The 21,766-nt window shown below is 39.4% G+C and overlaps 1 protein-coding gene across 4 annotated transcripts in view; it reads left to right on the forward strand.

The window, feature by feature from the left end:
- The first annotated feature begins 1,654 nt into the window (after nucleotides 1–1,654).
- Nucleotides 1,655–21,766, forward strand: part of MOCOS (molybdenum cofactor sulfurase) — a 100,863-nt gene continuing 80,751 nt past the window's right edge. For 2 of the 4 annotated variants that reach the window (XM_027868897.1, XM_027868898.1), the window contains exons 1-3: nucleotides 1,655–1,935; nucleotides 16,916–17,005; nucleotides 21,214–21,280. In XM_027868897.1, coding sequence (XP_027724698.1) covers nucleotides 1,734–1,935; nucleotides 16,916–17,005; nucleotides 21,214–21,280 — 359 coding nt within the window. In that variant the 5' untranslated portion in view covers nucleotides 1,655–1,733. Of the gene's footprint in view, nucleotides 1,987–14,663; nucleotides 14,898–16,915; nucleotides 17,006–21,213; nucleotides 21,281–21,766 lie in introns of all 4 variants that reach the window. The other 2 variants (XM_027868900.1, XM_027868899.1) reach the window with 2 other exon arrangements.

A 21,766-nucleotide genomic window follows, 5' to 3' on the forward strand; every position in this document is an offset into this window, starting at 1 on the left:
ACTGTCCTAGGCATTTTGGATATTAAAAAAAAAACCTTAAGCAATGGTATCAGCCCTTGAGGGAATTACAAACTATTTGGGAAGAGAGTTCACAAAACAAAAACAGATGTAAGCCCTTTGAGGACAGGGGATGTTTCTTTTTTTGTTCCTGTATCTCTAACATCTAGCACAGTGCATGTCATATAGCCGGTTCCTAAAAACTGCTTGTTTTTGATAGATTCGAATCTGGTAGTTGATGGTTAACATTTTTAAGTGCTGGCAACACTTCATTTTTAGTGGTTTTCTTGGCTATTTTTCTAAAATGTGCCATGGTATATACTTCCTAACCCCTTCCAAAGAGGTCCAGATTCCTGATTTTATTGACATAAAAACTGAAGCCCAAGTTCCCTTCCAGCTGCAGACTGAGAGCAAGTAAGAGACCAGCAGGCAGCTGGCTAGTGGTGACAGACGCCACTTCTAAGTTGGACTTACACAGGTCCCAGCATGACAACCTTGTCTTCACATGCAGAAATAGTACCGGTGCTCAGAAAAACCTTTGCTTTCCTCAGGCCTTCACAGAGTAATTGAGAGGTAACATAATAATGCTTATCCCTAACAGACAAAAGCATTTTTCCTTTCAGAACCTTGCGAAATAGCCACAGAGCTGACGGGTGCACCTGGTGCTTTGTAAATTGGAGGGAGAGTTTGTCTCTGTGGGCGGGGCTTAGGGTCCCCGTCCTTCAGTTGCACGCTGAGTCCCTCCTTGGGGCGGCGCTTGGTAATTTTAGATTTTATTTGCCAAGTGCCCTGTTTCCCAATATGTTTTACCGTTTGTTGGGAAGGACGCGTTTGCTCAATCGGTTCTCAAAAGTACCCGCTGCCCCACCCACTTCATGAATAAGGGCAAGCCCCGGAGATCCTTAAAAAAAACCAGCACTAGATAGATTAACCACTTTGCCTACTAGTTCAGGCCTGTAACAATCTTTTAGTTCCAGCTGTCAGCAGCTGCAGCAGCTGGTGGCAGCATAAGAATGCTTTTCAGGGAGTTCGCTGCTTTAAAAACAAAAAAAAAGTTTACGTTTTTCTGAGCAAGTAAGAAAAATAACTTTATTTCCTTTATTTCTTTCTATTCCACTTCTTCGAATAATTAGATAAAACAGGACATGGTGTTCTACCGTTGTTTTTTTTCACATCCGAATAGCTTTCAGTTTGGAATTGCTTTAAAAAGTAACAGTTCCCCAACTCCTCTCCTCTCCTCTCTAAAATAAACTAAGAGGTTATTTAGAAAAACATGATGCAGGAAAGCTGCTCCCTGAGTATGAATCAAGGTGGATTTCTGAGTAGTTGAGGAAGAAAGAAAATGTAGAAAAGCCAGTTGAGTAGGCTTCTGCATTTAGTAGGAGACGTTGAAGGCAAGAAGATGCATGGCAGATGACCTTTTCTCTCATACTCTTGGTGACGAGTTCATTTTCCTTTCCTCATAGGATTCTCCACCAAGAAATCTAGAATCTCTTAATCTTCATAAAAGAAATGCAGGTCTTACGGCCAGTTCCTTAGGAGACAGACAATTGAAAGAGAAAGTAGTTTGTGCAAAGACAGGGCTAGGAGGTCCTATTTTCTCACGGTGGGTGGAGTCAAATGGAACTGCTGACTTATTAGTGACTGCACTTCCTGCTGGGCAGTCCCTGTTAACCCATTTAATGAAGATTTAAGTGACTGAGTCCCTTACTCTGTTGAGAGTCAGAACCTTTCCTATGGCTAGTAGGCCTGGAAGAAGGCCTATGCCACAGCTGCCGCCGCCGCAGCAGCCGCCCCAGCCACAGCAGCAGCAGCGGCGATGGGACAAATTGCTTACCTTCCAGCATTTCCAGACCACTTCTCTCTCAAGGCACAGCTATGGTTACGTCCAAGGCAGCATGAAAGCACTGAGAGAGAGTGAATTCAGCAGATTGAGAGGTAATTAACACGGAACCAAGAGAACCCGTGGGTTCCTGGGGAGAGGAGGAGGTGAGTGTAAAGGTGAAGAGAAAGCTGTAGAGGTGTTTTCTTGATGACTGGCATTCCTATATTTTAATTTAAAAATGAAATAACTTAGTATTTAACTCTTTCAAATTAATCTCTTGACCAGAAAGTGATATATTGGATCTGAAGTCAGAGGAAATAAGTTTGAAATCTGTTTCTGCTTTTTATTATTTCCCAGACTCAGTTTTCCCATCTGTGAAATGAGAGGGTTGGACTAACTTATCTTTAAGTTCCTATGAACCTTTTTGGTGATGATTTTTGCAGTAAGCAAAATATCAGTGAGCCCAGAAGGGCCCTCATTTCCATGAAAACTAGCTTTAAATTTTTAAAATTAATTTCCCCTCTCCCATCCCCATTGGGAAAAAAAAAAGAAAACAAAATCTTGTAACAACTATGCATAGTCAAGCAAAACAAATTCTCTCACTGGATATTTCAGAAAATAGATAGCTCTCAGTCTACATCCTGACTCTCTTACCTCTCTGTCTGGAGGAGAATAGAATGGGAAGGTGGCTGTCTAATGCTTTTGCCAGATCAGACCCAAAGACATCTTGTCAATGCCTTGGGTTTTTCCCTCTAAACAAAGTATACCAGTGACTCTTTGTACCTGTAGTTTTTTGGAAAGGTCAGAATGACCTGCTCAGGATAGTGAATTTGAGTTTTCATGACACAGAAATGAAGTAACCTAAACTAAGTCAGACTTACCCTGTTTTCCTGGCACAATGAGAGTTTATATCATGCTTCAACTTATACTATTGTATGCTTTTGCAATTCTCTTTTTACTGAGCACCACCAGCCTCAAAGACAGAACTTTCTGATTTGATTAATTAGTGAAATGCAAGAATTTTCTAATTCAGCAATTATTAGTTTGGTCTAGTTAGCTTAGATGACTCTAATGAGGCCAATTAACTTCCCATAGAAATTCTCTGTACCTATAACCACTGCCTACCCATTTCACAAGCTCTCAGAGGATTAGGAGAGAATATGATAAGCTTCTATACGAACAGATTGGAAAAGCAACCCCAAATTATGTGATCCTGTGATGATGACTCTTTAATGTCCCTTGTGCTATAGGAAAGATACCATATCAATAGCTATCCAGAGAGCAAGTTCTGGAAAATGAGAAGGAAAGTGAATGTGAAGTGAATGTGACTAAATGGCTCTGAAATCTTGCCTAATCTCTTCCAGATTTACTTTGTGACTCATGTCATTTAAATTTTTTTGAGCTTTAATTTCTCATTTGTTTGGAAAAAAAAGTTAATATTTTCTAACTAGCTAACCCAGTATGAAAGTTTAGAGGACTGATTGGTGAAATCTGCGTTCTAAGTCCAAACTGATGCCATGCTCCTTATGTGCCTAAATTGAAAGTAGTTAAGGATAGAAGCTCAAGACTTCTCTGTCTCACTCATTAGTTTTGACCTTTCTGGATGAAAGGTTCTCTGTGATAGAGTAGTCTTATTAAAATGGAATTCAAAATCAGTTCCAACTTAATTGGGGAGCTATGCCACAAATTATAGTAAGCTGTTGGGAATAGGACATCCTCTTCCCTAGGCCAAGAATGGCCCCATCACAGCCTCCTGAACCTTCTGAGTTCAGCCTGATCTGGACACCCCCTGACTTATCAGATAGTCAATTTTTGACTGCTCACATGGAGGGCAGCAATGGGAGTCCCCTCCCCTTGTCCCCAGCCATGGAAATTTAAAAATGTTCCTTGAACTCTTGTGTTTTTTTTTTTCTCCACAGGAGAGGATAGGGGAATCTAGCTTTACCATTTACCCCAGGATCCACATATGTACTTATAATTTAATTCAATTAAACAAACATTTCTCTGTGCTGTGTACAGCAGAGCATTGTGCTCAGTCAGTGAGGGACATTTAGAGGTTTACAGTACAGTAAGGGGAGAAGGGAATGATACCTCTATTCCCACTTAGCTTTCTTGGCTTTTTTACCTTCTTTCAATCCCCACAATCTTTTCTCTCACCCTCTTGGTCCCTTCCATGGCCTTTGTGGTCCTCTCTTTTTTCTCTACCAGTCCTTTCAGCACAGTCAACCCCTTCTAGTATCCTCAACCTTTTTAGGTAGCCTTTAATATCCAAAGTGAGAAAAGGAAGGCAGGAAGGAGGAAGAAGGAAGGAGGGAGGGAGGGTGGGAGAGGGAAAGAGAAGGGGTGGGGGGATAGAGAGAGATAGAGAGAGAGAGAGAGAGAGAGAGAGAGAGAGAGAGAGAGAGAGAGAATATGTGTATGTGTGTGGCAGGTAAAAGTTGAAATAACTGAGGAAATAAAGGTCCCAGATTCCGAACATAATGATTTATTAATCATTGCATGCCAGTTGTATAGCACATTGGGATCAGGCCTCTTCAGCTTGGTGTTGGACCCTCAAGATGAGGGAGACAGATTTTTATGCATTAGAAGAAAACAATAGGATATAAATCAAGATGCAAGATTAGGCAATCTGATTTCTAATTGGATGAAAGAATAGGGGCTTTCTGAGTTAGGAGGGGGAGAGCATGTAGGTAATTCAATCAAACGAACATGGAAACAGTAGCTTATTGACCCATTTGGGACCAATTTTCAGATAAGACATATGGGTTGCTTGAGATGTATACCTGGGAGACAATTACTGGCATCATTCTTCTGATCTGACTGAGTTTCTGGTCAGCCTAACCTAGGTCCTTAGTTAAGGGTCTCTAAGCAGCAGGTAGAGGTGGTCCAGCTTCCTAGATACACAGAGCTAGGTTCAAACAATGCAATAAAGTTTTTCACAATTCCCATAACTTAATGAAGTTTTCTAACAAGTTATAAATTGGACTAGATCCATAACTGAGTAGAAAAGGAACTGAGCTAGATCCAGAATAGAATCACAAGATGGATTCAGTGCGGTTCCCTCAGTTCCCACTATTTTCACATATGTAATGTGTTTCTAGCATTTTTGCATTTCCTTCTCTCCTCAAACCATAGAAATGATGTCTTATATAAATGGAACTTAGACTCTTAGGGTAGTCCACAACAGCCATGACATTGGTGAAATAATGTAGTTTCAGAAATATTGTTCTCCAATTGAAACGTAGTATTAATATTAAAAAAGTTAGCATTTATACTATTTAGTACCTACTATATGCCAGACACTGTACTAAGCACTTTTACAAATATTATCTCATTTGGTCTTCACAACAGCCTTGTAAAGTAGGCGCTATTATTATCCCCATTTCTCATCTGAGGAAACTGAGGCAAACAGAGGTTAGGTTACTTGCTCCAGGCCATACAACTAGCAAGTGTCTGATGCTGGATTTGGACTTCAGTTTTCCTGACCTTAGGCCCAGTACTGTATCCACAGTGCTGCATTATTTACATTATCCATTTCAGTTGCTTTGTGGGTAAAATAGGTATGATGGGGAAAATCCTATGATACTCTAGGATAGTGGTATCAGACTCAAATAGAAGTGATGCCTGGGGCCCGCATACTGATTTAGAAAACTACAAACTAACATTATCTATGTTGTATTGTATTTTTACTTATTTTGTTAAATATTTCCCAATTACATTTCAATATGGTTTAGTCGAATTGGGTTGCTGACCACATTTTTGATGTTGCTGAAGGAGTCTTAAAATACATTGATCATGGGGTAGCTAGGTGGTGCAGTGGATAGAACACCGGCCCTGAAGTCAGGAGGACCTGAGTTCAAATCCGGCCTGAGACCAAACACTTGACATTTACCTGGGCAAGTTACTTTGCCTAAAAATAATAAACAAAAATAAATAAATAAATAAAAAATAAGTTAGTTTGGGGCAGCTAGGTGGCACAGTGGATAGAGTACCGACCCTGGATTCAGAAGGACCTGAGTTCAAATCCGGCCTCAGATACATAAAACTTGCTAGCTGTGTGACCCTTGGCAAGTCACTTAACCCCATTGCCTAGCCAAAAAAAAAAAAATACATTGGATCATTTAGTGCTAGAAGACTACGGGGGAATGATGGGTAGGGGAAGGGATTTACAGATATTCAGAAATATTCTACTGCATTCAAAATTCTCCTAGGGATCAAGGAAAGTGTTCTTTTCATCCATCCACTAAATCATCATGCCCCAAATATGAAGTTTGATATAGATTCTGGTAGTTGAAAGTTTCCCCAACAGGTCAGGGATAAGTAGGGAAAGGGTATTCTTTTTGGATAATGATGTCACCCAGATGCCAGCAGTCATTGCAGTGATACCACTCATCCTGTTTTGTTTTTTGTTTTTCATATACAGAACAGGGGCATCAGCTAAGGAGGTGGAGAGTCCAGTAACTTCTTTAAATTCTTATCCTATTAGAATGCATGTTTCTGAGATTGGATTTATAGCACAGTCACACGTTAAGAAACTACTTTCCCTTTCTATTGTATAACTTCTGCATGTATAACTTTTTTGTTTCCCCCATAGAATGCAAGCTCCTTGAGGGCAGGGACTGTGTTTTTATTTTTCTTTGTATCCCTGGCATTTAACACAATGTCTGGCACCTGTTAAACACTCAATAAATGCTTGTTAATGAATTGTTGTTTAACTAAATTGATTTTTTGAAAGCCAAGTCAATCTGATTTTCTTACTTAGGATGATACCAGTAGCCATATATAGGATCTCCTGACAGTACTACAAGTAGAAATTGGAGTCAAAGGTTAAATTGCAGATATTTCTGCCTATCAGGTCACCACTTAGTCTCTTCTACTGGATATCATCCATGTCTCACCCCCTACCTGTGGGTGTGTCCCTAAGGCTCTGTCCTGGATCCTTTGCTCTTTTATACCCTTTGTCTTGGTTTCATCAACTCCTGTGGGGTCAGCTGTCATCTCAGTGCAGATGCATAACCAAGATGTAGTCAGCCCTAGTCTATCTCCTGTGCTCCTGTTCTAGAACACTAACTACCTAATGAACATTTCACACTAGTTGTTCTGTAGCAATCTAAATTTGTGTCCAAAACTGAATTTACTCTTTCCTGGCCGAACCTACCCCTCCTCCAAATTTCCCTATTTCTTTTAAGGGTATCACCATCCTTCTAGTCGTCTAAGTTTATAACCTGGGAATTAGCCTCACTTTCTCACTCTCACTCACTTATCTAATTATTGTCAAATCTTGTCAATTCTACCTCCTCATTCTACTCATACTCATATTCTCCTCATTCTACTCATACAGATTTTTAATACTCATACAGATATTTAAATATTTCAACAATATATCACAATGAGGCTCACATATCACTGTCTAACAATTTAGTTCTCTCAGGATGGCATTCAAGTATCTAGAGGACTTGTATGTGGAAGATAGAGTACATTTATTGTGTGCTGCTCCTAGGGGTTGATCAAGAATCAATGGGCAAAAGGTAGAAGGAGTCAGATTTGAGGCCAATATAAAGATCTTTTTTTTTTTCAATTGGTGTTAAGTGACTTGCCCAGGGTCACACAGCTAGTAAATGTCAAGTGTTTGGTCTGAGGCTGGATTTGAACTCAGGTCCTCCTGACTTCAGGGCTGGTGCTCTATCCACTGTACCACCTAGCTGCCCCCAATATAAAGATCTTACTAACAACTAGACTTTATGGTGTAGTGGAAAGAGTACTGGATTTGGAATCAGAGCATTTGGGCTCAAAGTGTGAATCTGCAATTTGCTACCTGTGAGACCTTGGACAGGTCATGTCCACTCTGAGTGCTACTTGTCTCATCTGTAAAAGGAGGAGGTTGGAATAGATGACCTTTGGGGATCCTGTTACCTCTAAATCTATGGTCCTATGGACTTGAGCTGTCCAGCAATTGAACAGATTATCTTCTTACATTGTATCTCATAGTCATATGTAGTGCATGTCAACATGGGTTAGTGATAAGACCACTAACCTGGACATTTAAAAGGTCTGAATTCTTACAGTACTATCACTACTTGCTGTTCCCTAATTTTCCTCTGCCTTTCTACACTTAAAGATCTTATGAAAATAGTTTAATTCTTCTAAGTATCTTCTGGGAGAAAATGAATAGACTACTTTGGCTATATCTAGGGTTTATAGTAGGAAATATACTTGAAAAGACAAGTCTGGTGCCTGAATATAGAGGAACTTGATTGCCAGCACAAATTTCTTGAGTCTTATCATGTAAATAATATGAAGTCCATAAATATTTTTGAACAGTAGAATGAAAGTGATGAAATTCATCTGGAAGTGATATTATTTCAGAGCTGGGAGGGACCAGATATGGAAACCAGACAGGAGGCTATTGCCATAATGTAGGAATGAAGTGATGAAGACCTATTCTTAGATGGTAACATAGAAATACAGAGATTTGCTTTCTTTCTGCTGAGGATATATTTAAATGAATATAAAAATATCCTCACCTGTAAGTTCTAGAGGTCACCAGTTATTACACCTTTCCGTTCATTTAAGGAAGCCCATGCTTCCTTCAAGAACTATAATAAACTTTGAGTAGCTACAATACCATAATTTTTTTGTGTGTGTGAGGCAATCGAGGTTAAGTGGTTTGCCCAGGGTCACATAGCTAGTAAGGGTCAAGTGTCTGAGGCCAGACTTGAACTCAGGTCCTCCTGATTCCAGGCCAGAACTCTATCCACTGCGCCACCCAGCTGCCCCATGCAATACCATAAATTTAAAGGGCACTGATGGCTCTTGCATTGAATAAAGAGTTACCTAGTTAATAATAATAGCTAATTAAGTTATGAAGCTGCCAGATGGAAGATTCAATAAACTCCAAACCTATGTGGTAGGTGCAGTTTATGGTACTTGCTCTGAGCACAAAAATTCCTAGTTACATCTCAGCTTCTTCATGCCTCCTGAAATCTCTGAGGCCATTGTGTATGTCATCATGGTGCAGTAAAAGGAACACGGGCCTAGAGTCAAGAGACTTAGTTTTACATCCTACTTTATGGTTCTAACAAGTTATGTAACATTAGGCAAGTCATTTAACCTGCCTAGGCTTCAGTTTCCTCTTCTATATGTAGCAGAATTTTAGTGTCAATGATCCCCACACTTAGCCTAGATCAGGTAATCTTTCCTCTCTTTAACTGCTGTTATCTCATTTTCCTTATTAATTCTCATTCTATTTTCCAGGGTAACAAAGATGTGTGTTCTCATATTTATGCAATGAACTGTAACCCCCATCCCAGTTTCTCTTGGCTAGAACCAAAGAACTTTCTTCACAAGCTTTCTCTGCTCTCTCTCTCTCCGTCTCCCTCTCCGTCTCCCTCTCCCTCTCCCTCTCCCTCTCCCTCTCCCTCTCTCTCTCTCTTTTGGTGAGGCAATCTGGGTTAAGTGACTTGCCCAGGGTCACATAGCTAGTAAGTGTCAAGTATCAAGCTGCCCTGTCTGTTCTCTTTTTTAACCCAGCTAATCTCTTAGGCTTAAAAACATCAATGTTACTGGAAATATAATTTGTTAACAGTGTAACAAACCATATGAAGATATTTAAATATTTCAAAGATGAATCAATGAGAAACTCACAGATCACTGTCCAACAATTTAGCTTTTTCAGGATAGCAGTCAAAGTCTCTTGTTAAAAATTCTCTTCATAATATTTCTTCTCAAGAGGCCTTATTCAGTCTCTCAGCAAAGCATTTCATTTTGTCCTTTAACTCTTGGTTCAAACAATTTCTCTCCAAACCTAACAGTTAGCAGTGTATCCAGAAAGACTGTTAAGCTGCCAGTCCCTTCACAGATGACAGTTAAACTGTAGCGCTTCAACATAGTAATAGTAGCAACTGTTTCTGTTTTTGGCCAAAAACCTTGAAGGTCTTTCCCTCCCAAATTGTTTTTTTTTTTTTGGACTAGATAGAAGAGGCCATTCTTTGCCTCATTTCTTGTCTAGCCTTAATCACTGAATGGGTGTTGCCTCAGTCAAACTGAGACCTGGGAAAGACCTTAGTTTAAGAAGGCCAAGGTCTCCCACTGCACCCAGGGCCATCTCCAGGTATCCTGATCTGTATCTTGCCACTGGACGCAAATGGCTCCAGAGGACAGAGTGAAGTTGATGACTTTGCATGGCCCTGCCTCACTTAAATCCAATTCACTTGGAAGCAATGGCATCACCTTCCTGATGCCATGGTCCTCTTTGAGAATGAAGGACAAGCAACAATAACAATAGTATCCATAGTCTCTGTGGGAGAGGGCTTTATAAAATTCAGGGATTACATTACACCTTCCTGAATCTGAAATAGTTTACTAAGTCCTTTCACATAGCTAACTGGGTTTATCTTTTGGAGTTCTTAGAAATGAAGGTTGCAGAGGTAGCAGATAGGGGCCAGAACTTCAGATTTGAAGAACAAATGGAAAAACTTTACATAATGCAGTTAACTTTCCATTTTCCATGTTATTGGAATGAAAACGTCATATAGACAAAGGAAAATAGTACATTGATCATACTCTTCTACAATGGATTCACTGAGTGGTATTCTATAGAAAGCAACTACTTTAATATTAAAATATGAATAATTAATAATATTGATGATCCAGCTATAGATAATTGGTAGTTAGCTATAGAGTAATGCCCACAATTGATGAAATAGATGTATTCCACATTGGCTTTTTATCACAAACATTCTTACAAAAAGTAGAGTTGGAAATTTTTTAGGACATTAATGAAATAGGTAAAGTCATTTATATCTGTCATTGCAAAAAAAAAAATACAACACAGTATGGCAAAATTATCTTTAGTTGTAATATGCCAAAGTTTCCCAATGTGGAGCTATTTCCCTATATGAAAATCAAGAAAATAGACCATCAAGATGATATTTCATTCCTTTGCCTTTCAAAAGCAGGAAATTAGTTATGTTGTATTAGGATTTTTTTTAGTAGAAAATAATTTTTAAAAATAGGATTATTGTAGTTTGGTTTCTCACTTTTCTCTTAGAAAGTAGATTAAATTTCAAAGCTCTCAGCTTCCTGATTGATCTCTGAATAAGGGAAATCCCAAACTATATGGCCCATTGATATCAGTAACTAGACTATCTAAGGATTTTCAAAGTGATTTGTGGAGATGGGGAATGACATTAGAATCACAGGATGTTAGAGCTGGATGGGACTTTAGAGATCTCTAAAGCAATATTCTGATTTTACAGATAGTCAACTGTTTATATTCTCATCCATCAGTGCTAAGCCTATTGACTGTTCATAAATGCCCCTACCTATCTGCTAGAGATGCTGTGAAGGACTTCCTGCTTCAAGATTAGATGATCTTTCAATCCCAAGGGACTCATGATGAAAAATGCTATCTGATTCCAGAGAAAGAACTGATATTGTCTGAACACAGACCTTCCTTCCTTCCTTTCTCTCTCTCTCTTTCTCTCTTTCCTTCCTTCTTTCTTTTTTTCTTTCTTGTTCAAGTCTTCTTGCACAAAATGACTACTAAGGAAATGTTTGCATGATAGCACATGTATAACCTATGTTAGATTGCTTACTGTCTCAAGGAGGGGGAAGGGAGGAAGGAGAGACAAATATTAAAATTGTTTTTACATATAATTAGGGAAAATAAAATATTATTTCAAAAAAGACTAGATGATCTTTGAAGTTCCTTTCAAATCTGAGATGCTGGGATTTTGTGATTTTTAATATTTTTTGTTTGTACTATGAGTTCAGTAGGCTGGGACATGCACTAGGGGTTCTGATAGTTTTGGCTTTGCAGCTCTTATTGCTAGGTATTATCATTATATTGCAATCTTTCCTAACTCCCAAGCAGGGTGCATGACCTATGACTATAAGATTGAGGATTTCTGAATATGGTAACACTTCATTACCCACAGGCTAAGCTAGTCTTATAAAAGATTGATATTCTAATTGTCAGCTCAGGTTGTATTATAATAGGAAGGAGGATACCTTCTTAGATCTTCCTTCACAAGTGACTGGCTAATGATTTTATTGCTACATAAATAAACATGCTATTTACTCATATAAAACATATAAGTCTCTACATGTAGTTATGAATGCATACTAAAGTAGAAGTGAGGGTAGGTTTGGCATGATAGTAACCATGTCTGTCAAATCAGTGTAGGTTTCCTGGAGAAGGAGGGATTGTAAACTAAATTGTTAGTGACTGTAATAAAATAGTGGTCTATTCTGAACATAGAAGTCATGGGAAGCAAGAGAGGGAGGACTGAAAATTGAGCTGATGGTTGAAGTGAAGAGACAGTATAAACTTACAGAATTACAGATGGTATAACAATATGGAAACAAAAGAGAGTTCAATCCCATATTTTGTGATGGGGTATGCCAGACTTTGCATATTAAGATGCAAAGGATACTGAGATGGAGTGGTTAGACAAGGAGGAGGAGAATAAGGAAAGATCTATGTCATGAAAACCTAGATAGAAAAGGTTATACAGGAGAGGATAATCAACAGTGTCAAACTTCAGAGAGGTCAAGAAGGATTGAGAAAAGGTGATTGGATATGGCAATTAAGAGGCCACTGGCAACTTTGGAGAGAGAAATTTTAGTTGAACGTAGGAAGCCAGACTGCAGAAGGTTTAGGAAAGAAGTAGTGGACCCTATCTTAAATGACTTTCTCCAGGAGTTTAGCTGCAAAAGGAGGAGAGATATAGGAGGTTGTCCAGCAGGAGAGGGGGTCAGAAGATAAGAGATACTAGAATCTTGATTGGGTGATAAATTTAGATTGGATCAAGTGAGGGTTTTTAAGGATATGAGAGAAATGGGTCTGCCTTTAGACAGTAGGGAAGCAGCCAGACAGCAAGATATTAAAAAATAAATGAAAGAGTGGGGATGATGTAGGGGCAATCTGCTGGAGAAGATGAGATGGAACATAATCATATGTGCTTGTAGAAGAGTTTGTCTTTGCAAGGAAAAGGACCACCTCCTCTTGTGAGTTAGAGATGAAGAAGGAGAGAATGGGAGAGGCATCTGAGTGATATAAGATGAGGAGGGGAAAGGAGGGAGCTCTTGGTTAAAGTCTTACTTGTGTGTGTGTGTATATGTGTGTGTGTGTGTGTGTGTGTGTGTGTGTGTACGTGTACGCGCACATCAAGGTTCTCAGTTCTCAGGTTGGGGGAGGGAGAAAGGAGTGCCAAGGGAGGCTTACAGAAGGATGAAAAGTTTTAGAGAAGTGGATGAAGGGAGTGGGATATTGAATCAATTTGTTGTTTTTAAGTCCATTTTCAGTCATGTCTGACTCTCTGTGACCCCATTTGGGGTTTTCTTGGCAGAGATACTGGAGTAATTTGCCATTTCCTTCTCCAATTCATTTTACAGATAAGAAACTGAGGCAAACAGGAATTCAGTGACTTACCCAGGGTCCTTCAGCTAGTAAGTGTCTGATTGCTAGTTAGTGTTAAATCGACTAGGGAGGTACAAAAAGTTGGTCTTGCTGCAGTGAAGACCCTGTTGAGGTTATGTAACATAAAATTGAAGTAGCTCCACTCAGCACTGTTTCATGATAATCTCCAGTTTCAAGCAGGTGAATAGAAACAAAGGTAGCAGATGTTGCTTGGCAAGGCATGGTTGGTAATAGGATTAAAGGACAAGGGACTTGAGTATAAAGTATAGTGTAGGCTTGCACTGGTTCACCAACAGTGAAGGAGTGAAAATGTAGCCAGTAAATGGGTAATAGCCCATAGGGAAGAAAACAGGAGTGGAAAGATTGGAGTCACGGTGAGCACAAAAACAAAACAAAACAAAACAAAAAACCACCACCAACAACACAGGATCAAGTGTCACATGGTAGAGGTAAAGTTGAAATGACAAAATGTTATGATCAGGATTTTCAGAGTTCATGAACATGGAAGTGGAACACTTGCGGGGGATGATAAAATTGAAGGTATAAAAATCTCTATGTAGCTCACTAGGACTGGTGCATCTATCACTTCACTTCCACTCCAATCTCTTACTCTGGGAACAACACAAACTAATATTACTGTTGCTTCTGGGAAAGATGTGTTATTAATTACCCTTTGGTTGCACTTAACATTTCCTATGACTCCCCAGAGCAAAAAACCTTTCTCTTAGCTAAACTTAATGAACATTTTTTCATTCATTCATTCTGCATTAGCCAAAGTCTAGTTCCTTTTGAACTAATTGGACTTCTTCAACTCCTACTTGTTCAAGAGAACCCTAAAATTTACTTTTTTTTTGCTTAGGTGATTGTTCATGCTCTTTCTTTTCAGAAAGGAGAAACCATCAGCAGCTCTTCATGGCTAGCCAGAGAGTTGTTGAGAAGGAGCAAAAGTTTACATCTCAATATTAATTTGTGTAAGAGTAGAACCACTTTTGATGGCTATCATTGTGATTGATAATTTTCAGGCTTAGTTTAAAAAATCCATTGCACAGTTATTTTCTGAATCTATTTCTTTAGGGTCATTGTTATGGTCGCACAACTATGTCATTTTACAGATGAGGGAACTAAGGCTTAAAGAGATTCTTGTACTGCATTGTAGGTATAGATGGTTTGGACAATGGCTTTCAATTTCTTCTAGTATGTAGACCCTTCTAACATCTAAAAATGTCCTACCCTGCTCCCAATGTGTACTGTAGTATACTTGTTATCTCTACTAATTCTATCCATTGATTTAGTAATTAAGTATGGCATGTATTACTATTTTTCAAATATTTGTAGATGCTATTAAGATTAATAAAATATAAATTCACTTAAAAAGTATTTATTGAATTCATGACAACTCTTTGTCATATGTTTTCTCAGTCTACAGAAGCTGCATCACTGGTGCCATTCTACAGTTTATTGTGGTAGTCCCAGATATGAGAGTCTGGTTAAAGCTATGGAAGTTTCAGCTTTTTATCTGGCTCCACTTTCTGCTTGTTTTGCTATGTATATATCAATGCAACAAGTGCTGAAATTCTGCTGCCACAAGCCTTTGTTGTGGGAAGAGTCAGACCTAACACAACTCCATATGGATTCATGGACCCTTTGCCACTGGTAATCCTCGACTTTGAGTCATGAAGACCTGGATTCAAATTCAGACACTAGCTCTGTGGTCTTCATTAGGTGACTTGACCTCTCTGAGCCTCAGTTTGTTCACCTGTAAAGTTACATAGTTGAGCAACTGGCTATAATGTTCTATGATTTCCTCATTTGAAAGTATGTACAAATTTTCTGGTTAAAAACAAACAAACAAATCAGAAACCAAACATTTAAATACAAAAATGACACTGCAGTGATCCGTGGTATATAGATTGGGAATCATGGATGTAGAACATAAAATTAATTGGATTCTGAGCCCCAGAGGAAGCCTGGACCTTTTTTTTTTGTTTTGTTTTGTTTAAGTACCTGAAGACAGTTTGCCTTTGTGTTCATTTACATTCTTCACACAAAGGTAAAACATGTAGGCATCAATGAATGAATAATGGCAGAGTGGCAGAACTGGGATTTGATCTCAGGTTTTGGCCTTCTTCCCACTGTACTATGCTGCCTCCCTCACCACAAATGCCTTCTGGTCCAACTTCCTCACTTTACAGAGGAGAAAACATAGGACCACAAAAGTTGTGACTTACCCAAGGTCACTTATGTTGTAAATAGCTTTGTTATTATTCAGTTGTATCTGACTCTTTGTGACCCCATTTGGGGTTTTCTTGGCAAAGAAACTGAAATGGTTTGCTATTTCCTTGAATAGCTCATTTTACATATGAGGAAACTGAGGCAAATAGGGTTAAGTGACTTGCCCAGGGTCACATGGCTAAGAAATGTCCATGCCTGGATTTGAACTCAAGTCCTCCTGACTCTAGGACTGGTGCTCTATCACTGCACTACCTACTTGCCCTCTTGTAAGTAGCAGAGGCAGGATGTGACCCTAAGTCTTCTGACTCTAGAGGCAGGGCTTTTCCCACTGTGATACACACACAAATGACTACTGTACAAAAATGCTACAAGAAAAGTTCACCAGTGGTGATCAAAATGCCATGTGAAGTCTGAATCAAGGGAAGGTAATTTCTGACTGGGTAGATCCAAAGAAGCTGCTTGGAAGAGGTATCATTTGAGTTAACCTTTAAAGGATGAGAAGAAATTGAACAAATGAAGTAGTATGTACAAGGGTAAGATATTTTGGTTGGAAGTGAGTGAGCACTTCCACTGTTTGCCTCAGTTTCCTCATCTGTAAAATAAGCTGGAGAAGGAAATGGCAAACCATTCCAGTATCTTTGTCAAGAAAACCTCCAGAGGGGTCACAAAGAGTCAGACACGACTGAAATGACTAAACAACAACACCATTGTGTGGAGAACAAAATAAGGTGAGAGGGATGGTGGTACCAGTCTGTGGAAGACCTTGAATGGCAGACAAAAGAATTTGAACTATTTGTTTGAAATTTGTTTGTCTTCTTTCCTACCTTTCCCTCCAGTGTCTGTAATGGAGGTAGAATACAGCCCAAGGTGGAAGAATGATGAATTACTTCCCTTCATCCTCCTTCCTTCCTTCCGTACCAGCAAGTAGGAGGAGGAAGTGTTTCTATTGTTCACTTTCTTCTTCAATTATGGCCACTTGGGTGGGGAGGCCTTCTTTTCTAGCTTTTGAAACTATTAGACTATAAGAAAGTAAAAGTCACTTCTCCAAGAAAAAGGGATTTATGGGATTCATACTTTACCAGGTAGCATGACATTTCCAGTTTTAAAACCTGAAAGAGTATTAAAGAAACCTCAGTATTTTAAAAACAATTTAATGTACAATGTTGTCTTTGACATCAACATTTTAAAATTATCTAGAAAAATGAAACCTAACAAATAAATTCTCTAAGGTCCCTTCCAGCTCCAACCTTCTGCGAAATTAAATATATAGGATTCAGTTCCAGTTTCAAAGAAAATTAATGTAAGGAATGGAATTCCAATGACTGTGAAATCAAATGTAGAAAGATCAAGAAGATACATGGTGAAATGAAATGTGCTGGGTTGCTGAACTCTGAATTTGATGTACAGAAATGTAACTTTTGTCATGTGTTTTCTTTTAGGAATTACATACCTTGACCATGCAGGAACAACTCTGTTTCCACAAAGTCAGCTTACAAGGTTTATGGATGATTTAACTAGAGATATTTATGGTAAAGACCAAGAAACTTTTGTTTGTTCTTTTCCTCAAAATCTAGCCAAATTCACTGTCATAGGGACCAACATAGTTTGAGAACATAGTGGGTATTCTTTACATATTTGATGAGTTGATGGGATTGAACAGTGTTTGACTTGAAGTGGGATTTAGATAAATACGTGAAAGAGGATTGGAAGAGATGCATGCATGCCAAATATTTGAATCAGAGAGTATGTATCCTTGAGCCATCAATTAACTCTTTATTGAGTAACTGCTATTTTACAAATAAAACTTACAAAAACAACAAATAAAAATCCTGAGAAAGGATTTTATGAAGAATCAGAGATTATAGGGGGACATGATTGTTGTCTTCAATAACTAAATTAATTAATCAATCAATCAATAAATAATGATTTATTAAGTGCTTACTGTGTGCCAGGCACTGTGTTAAGCAGTAGGAATATAAAAGAGTCAAAAGACAATCTTTGCCCTCAAGGAGCTTATGCTTTAATGGGGGAGACACCATGCAAACAAATATATACAGAACAAACTACATATAAGATAAATAGAAGATAATTGAAAGAGAGAAAGCATTGGTTTAAAATCAATGGGAATGGGGAAGGCTTCCTGTAGAAGTAGGATTTTCACTGGAACTTAAAAGAAATCAAGGAGGGCAGTAGTCAGAGTTGGGAAGGGAAAACATTTCAGGGGATGGGGAACAGCTGGAGAGAATGCCAGGAGCTGAGAGATGGAGTGTCTGGTTCATGGGACCCCCAAAAGGCCAGTGTCATCGGATTGAGGAGTACATGTTGGGGAGTAAAGTGTTATGAAGACTAGAAAGGTGGAGGAGGGGCTGGGTTATGAAAGGCTTTGAATGACAAACAGAGCATCTTGGATTTGATTCTGGAGTTTAGTTGTTGGAGTTTAGTGAGTAGGGGAAGATATCATCAGAACTATGCTTTAGGAAAATCACTTTGGTGGCTGAATGTAAGATGAATTGGAGTGGGAAGAAACTTGAGGTAGGCAGACCCACCAGTAGGCTATTGCAATAATCTAGGTGTGAGGTGATGAGGCCTGCTCCAGAGTGATGGCAGTGTCAGAGGAGAGAAGGGGGTGAATTTGAGGGATGTTGCAAGGGTGAAACCATCAGGCCTTGGCAGTGGATTGGACCGGGGGTGGGGCAGGATGAGAGATATTAAAGAATCTAGAATGACTCCTAGGTTGCAAGCCTGAGGGACTGGGAGGATGGTGATGTCCTCTACAGTAATAGGGAAAGTGGAGGAGGGGAAAAGGTTTTGGGGGGAGATAATCAGTTCCATTTTGGATATATCATGTTTAAGATATCAACTGGATATCCAGATGGAGGTATCTGAATGACAGTTGGGGATGTGACATTGGAGGTCAGCACAACATTTGGAGCAGGATAGATAGATTTGAGAATTATCAGCATAGAGACAGTATTAAATCCATGGGAGCTGATGATATACCAAGTGAAGTAATATAGAGGGAGGAGAGCAGAGGGCCCAGGACAGAAACCTGGGAACATCTATGGTTAGAGGGTGTGATCTGGAAGAGGATCCAGCAAAGGAGACAGAAAAGGAGCTGTCATATAGAAAGGAGGGGAACCAGGAGAGAATGGTATCATGTAAACCTAGAGAGAAGAGAATATCATGGAGAGTGATCAACAGTGTCAAAGGCTGCAAAATCAAGGAGAGTAAGGATTGAGAAAAAGCATCTGAATTTGACAACCAAGTGATCTTTTTTTTTTTTGGTTGGGCAATGGGGGTTAAGTGACTTGCCCAGGGTCACACAGCTAGTGAGTGGTATGTGTCTAAGGTCGGATTTGAACTCAGGTCCTGCTGAATCCAGGGCTGGTGCTCTATTCACTGTGCCACCTAGCTGCCCCCCAAGTGATCTTTAGTAACTTTGGAAAGAGAATTTTGGTGGAATGATAGATAAGTTTGGAAGCCATATTTAAGGGGTTGAGAGTGAGAGGAGAGAAAGTAGAGGCATCTATATTAGGGGACCCTTTAAAGGAGTTTAGCTACAAAGGGCAAAAGAGATATAGGATGATAGTGGGGATAGAAGGATCAAGTGAGGGTTTTTTCAGGATGAGAGAGATATGGGAATGGCAGTAGAAAATGAGCCAGTAGAGAAAGAGAAATGAAAATAAGTGAAAGAGTAGTATGGATGTTGGGAGGAGGGCAATTTGATGAAGTAGATGGGGTGGAATAGGATTGCTTGAACCAATAGAGAGATTAGCTTTGGCAACGAATAAGGCCACTTCATCATGTGAGACAGGTGAAGGAGGAGAGATTGGCAGAGGGCATCTGAATTTTAGGAGATGAGGAAGAGAAGAGAAGGAGGAGTTCATAGTAAATGCCTTTATTTTTTTCTGTTAACAATGGCTCAAGGTTCTCAACTGACAGAGTGGACAGAGAGGGATCCAAGGGAAGTTTGAGGAGTGATAAAAAAAAGTTTGGAAGAGTCACTGTGGAGAATGGGATAATGAGTTGATAAGGAAGGTATAGGAGGATTGCCTAGCAACAGGGAGGGTCCAGTTGAGGTTGGGTAGTGAACCCAGTCAGAACAGTTGCATGATTCTCTCTACCTTTGTTCAGCAGCACACATATATGAGCAAAGGCAATAAATGGGAGGAAGTTGAGGCTTGGCAGGGCAGAATTAGTGACTTGACAAGAAGGCTGGAGATTCAAGAAAGGAGAAAAGTATAGAATTGAATTAGCTCATCAAAGAGTCAAGGTGGGAAAAAGAGAGAGTGGCTAGTGCACGGGAGATGGCCTGGAAGAGAACTGAGGGGTCAGGGGATGGGTAGTCACAGTAGAGATGAAGAATAGGGCTTTATAAGGGAAGCCAATAGATTATGGTTAGAAAACAGAATTTTGGAATTCTTGAATTTGGAGGTGGTACATTTTATAGGCCTCTTGCAACCACAGTTCTGAGCAAGTGTGGAATGTGTGCCATTCTGTTTTAGGACCAACTAGACAATAAAATATTTATTAAATATCTACTATGTGTCAAGAACTCTGCAAGGCACAGGAGATACGGATACAAAGGATTTAACAATCTTTACTTTCAAGGAACTTCCAAATTAATAGGGAAACAAGTACACATATAAATACAGCGTTCATATAAAGTGAACACAGAGAAACATAATGAGTGGCAGTTGGGGGTGAGGATCAGAAAAGGCGTCATATGGAGATAGTGCTTGAGCTGCATTTTAAAGAAAGAGAGGGCTCTGTGAAGAACAAGTGAGAAGGAAGTACATTATGGATTTGGGGGATAGCCACTGCCAGCAAACCACTCTAGCATATTTGCCAAGAAAACTCCAAAATGGGATCATGAAGAGTCAGATACGACTAAAACGATTCAAAAACAACAACTGCAAAAGAACGGAGAGGGCAGATGGAGTTTCAAGTGTGAGGAACAGAAAGAAGGCCAGACTGGCTGGATCATAGTGTGGGGGAAGGAGAGGCATGTCCAGTCTAGAAAGAGAGGTGGGGGCAAGGTTGCAAGAGCTTTAAAAGCCAAAAAAAGGAGTGTATATTTTATCCTAGAGGCAATAGACAGTCATTGGCATTGATTGAGTATGGAAGTAACAGGGTCTTATCTGCATTTAAGGAAGCTGGTGGACTGGTTATGAGAATTCTGATGTCCAGGTCCTTGCTAGATTAGAGGGCAGTAGGTTCATTCACCCTCCTGACCTAGCAAAGACTGTTCCAGCTCTGATGTTGATTGTATTGTCCCTCTCTCCATTAGGTATGAAGGGGAGGAGCTAAGACTCTGATCCTGGGAGTGTTGTGTATAGAGAATATATAGAGAAAGAAGTAGACTTGTTATAGGAGATTATAGAAAGAAAAGTAGGACCAATGAGTCAGTAATAGAGAGGCAAATTTCAGTTCAACTTGACAAAGAACCTGACCAGTAGTTAGAGCTGCCCAGTAATAAATAGGCTGCCTTATGAACACGTACCTTATCCCTGGGAACAGTGGGGTAGCAGATGAGTATCCACTGAAGATACTAAAGAAGGGAATCTTGGATTGAGTAAGGATTGAATTGGATGACCTGGGGAACCCTTTCCAATCCCAGAAGAGTACATTTCTACTTTTTCCTTCTCTCCAGACTAGTCATGGATTGTATTTTGATGAAGCACAAAAGGAGAGTATATATTTGTGATTTGATAGCCTTGGTTTTTTTTTTCCCTAGGTAATCCTCACAGCCAGCATATCAGCAGCAAACTTACTTATGATACTATTGAACATGTGCGGTATAGGTAGGAGAAACATTTTCATACATGTTACTATTTGGTATTTACTCTTCATGTTTTTCTGGTTATGACATTTTGTCTTTGATTAATTTGTCTCTTATGTGAACAGTATATGTATGTTTTCTCTTGTTATTCTGAAGTTTGAAGCACTTTGACCATATATTAGGTACCATCTGATAATTTGTTGGTCTGGATCTGTGATTTCACCAAAGAAGATTGCATATTGAAGTCTTGGAAAGTTATCTGGAGCACAGAGTGGTCAAATGATTAACCCAAGGTCACATAGCCTGTCAGAGACAGGGCTGGATTCAAGACTTCGAAGTTGCCTCTCAATCCACTATGTAACATTACCTATCCCAGATGAGGTTCTATCTACTATTGTGTAGATGAAACCAAGCAACAAAATATTAGTATGAGATGGCAAGAAAATTTTTGTTGGGGTGTGTCGTATGAAGTCTTACAAAGAAGAGAAAGAACAATAGCAAGAACAAA

Source organism: Vombatus ursinus, unplaced genomic scaffold, assembly GCF_900497805.2.
Source record: "Vombatus ursinus unplaced genomic scaffold, bare-nosed wombat genome assembly UNPS02014791.1, whole genome shotgun sequence".
In the NCBI taxonomy this organism is placed as follows: domain Eukaryota; kingdom Metazoa; phylum Chordata; class Mammalia; order Diprotodontia; family Vombatidae; genus Vombatus; species Vombatus ursinus.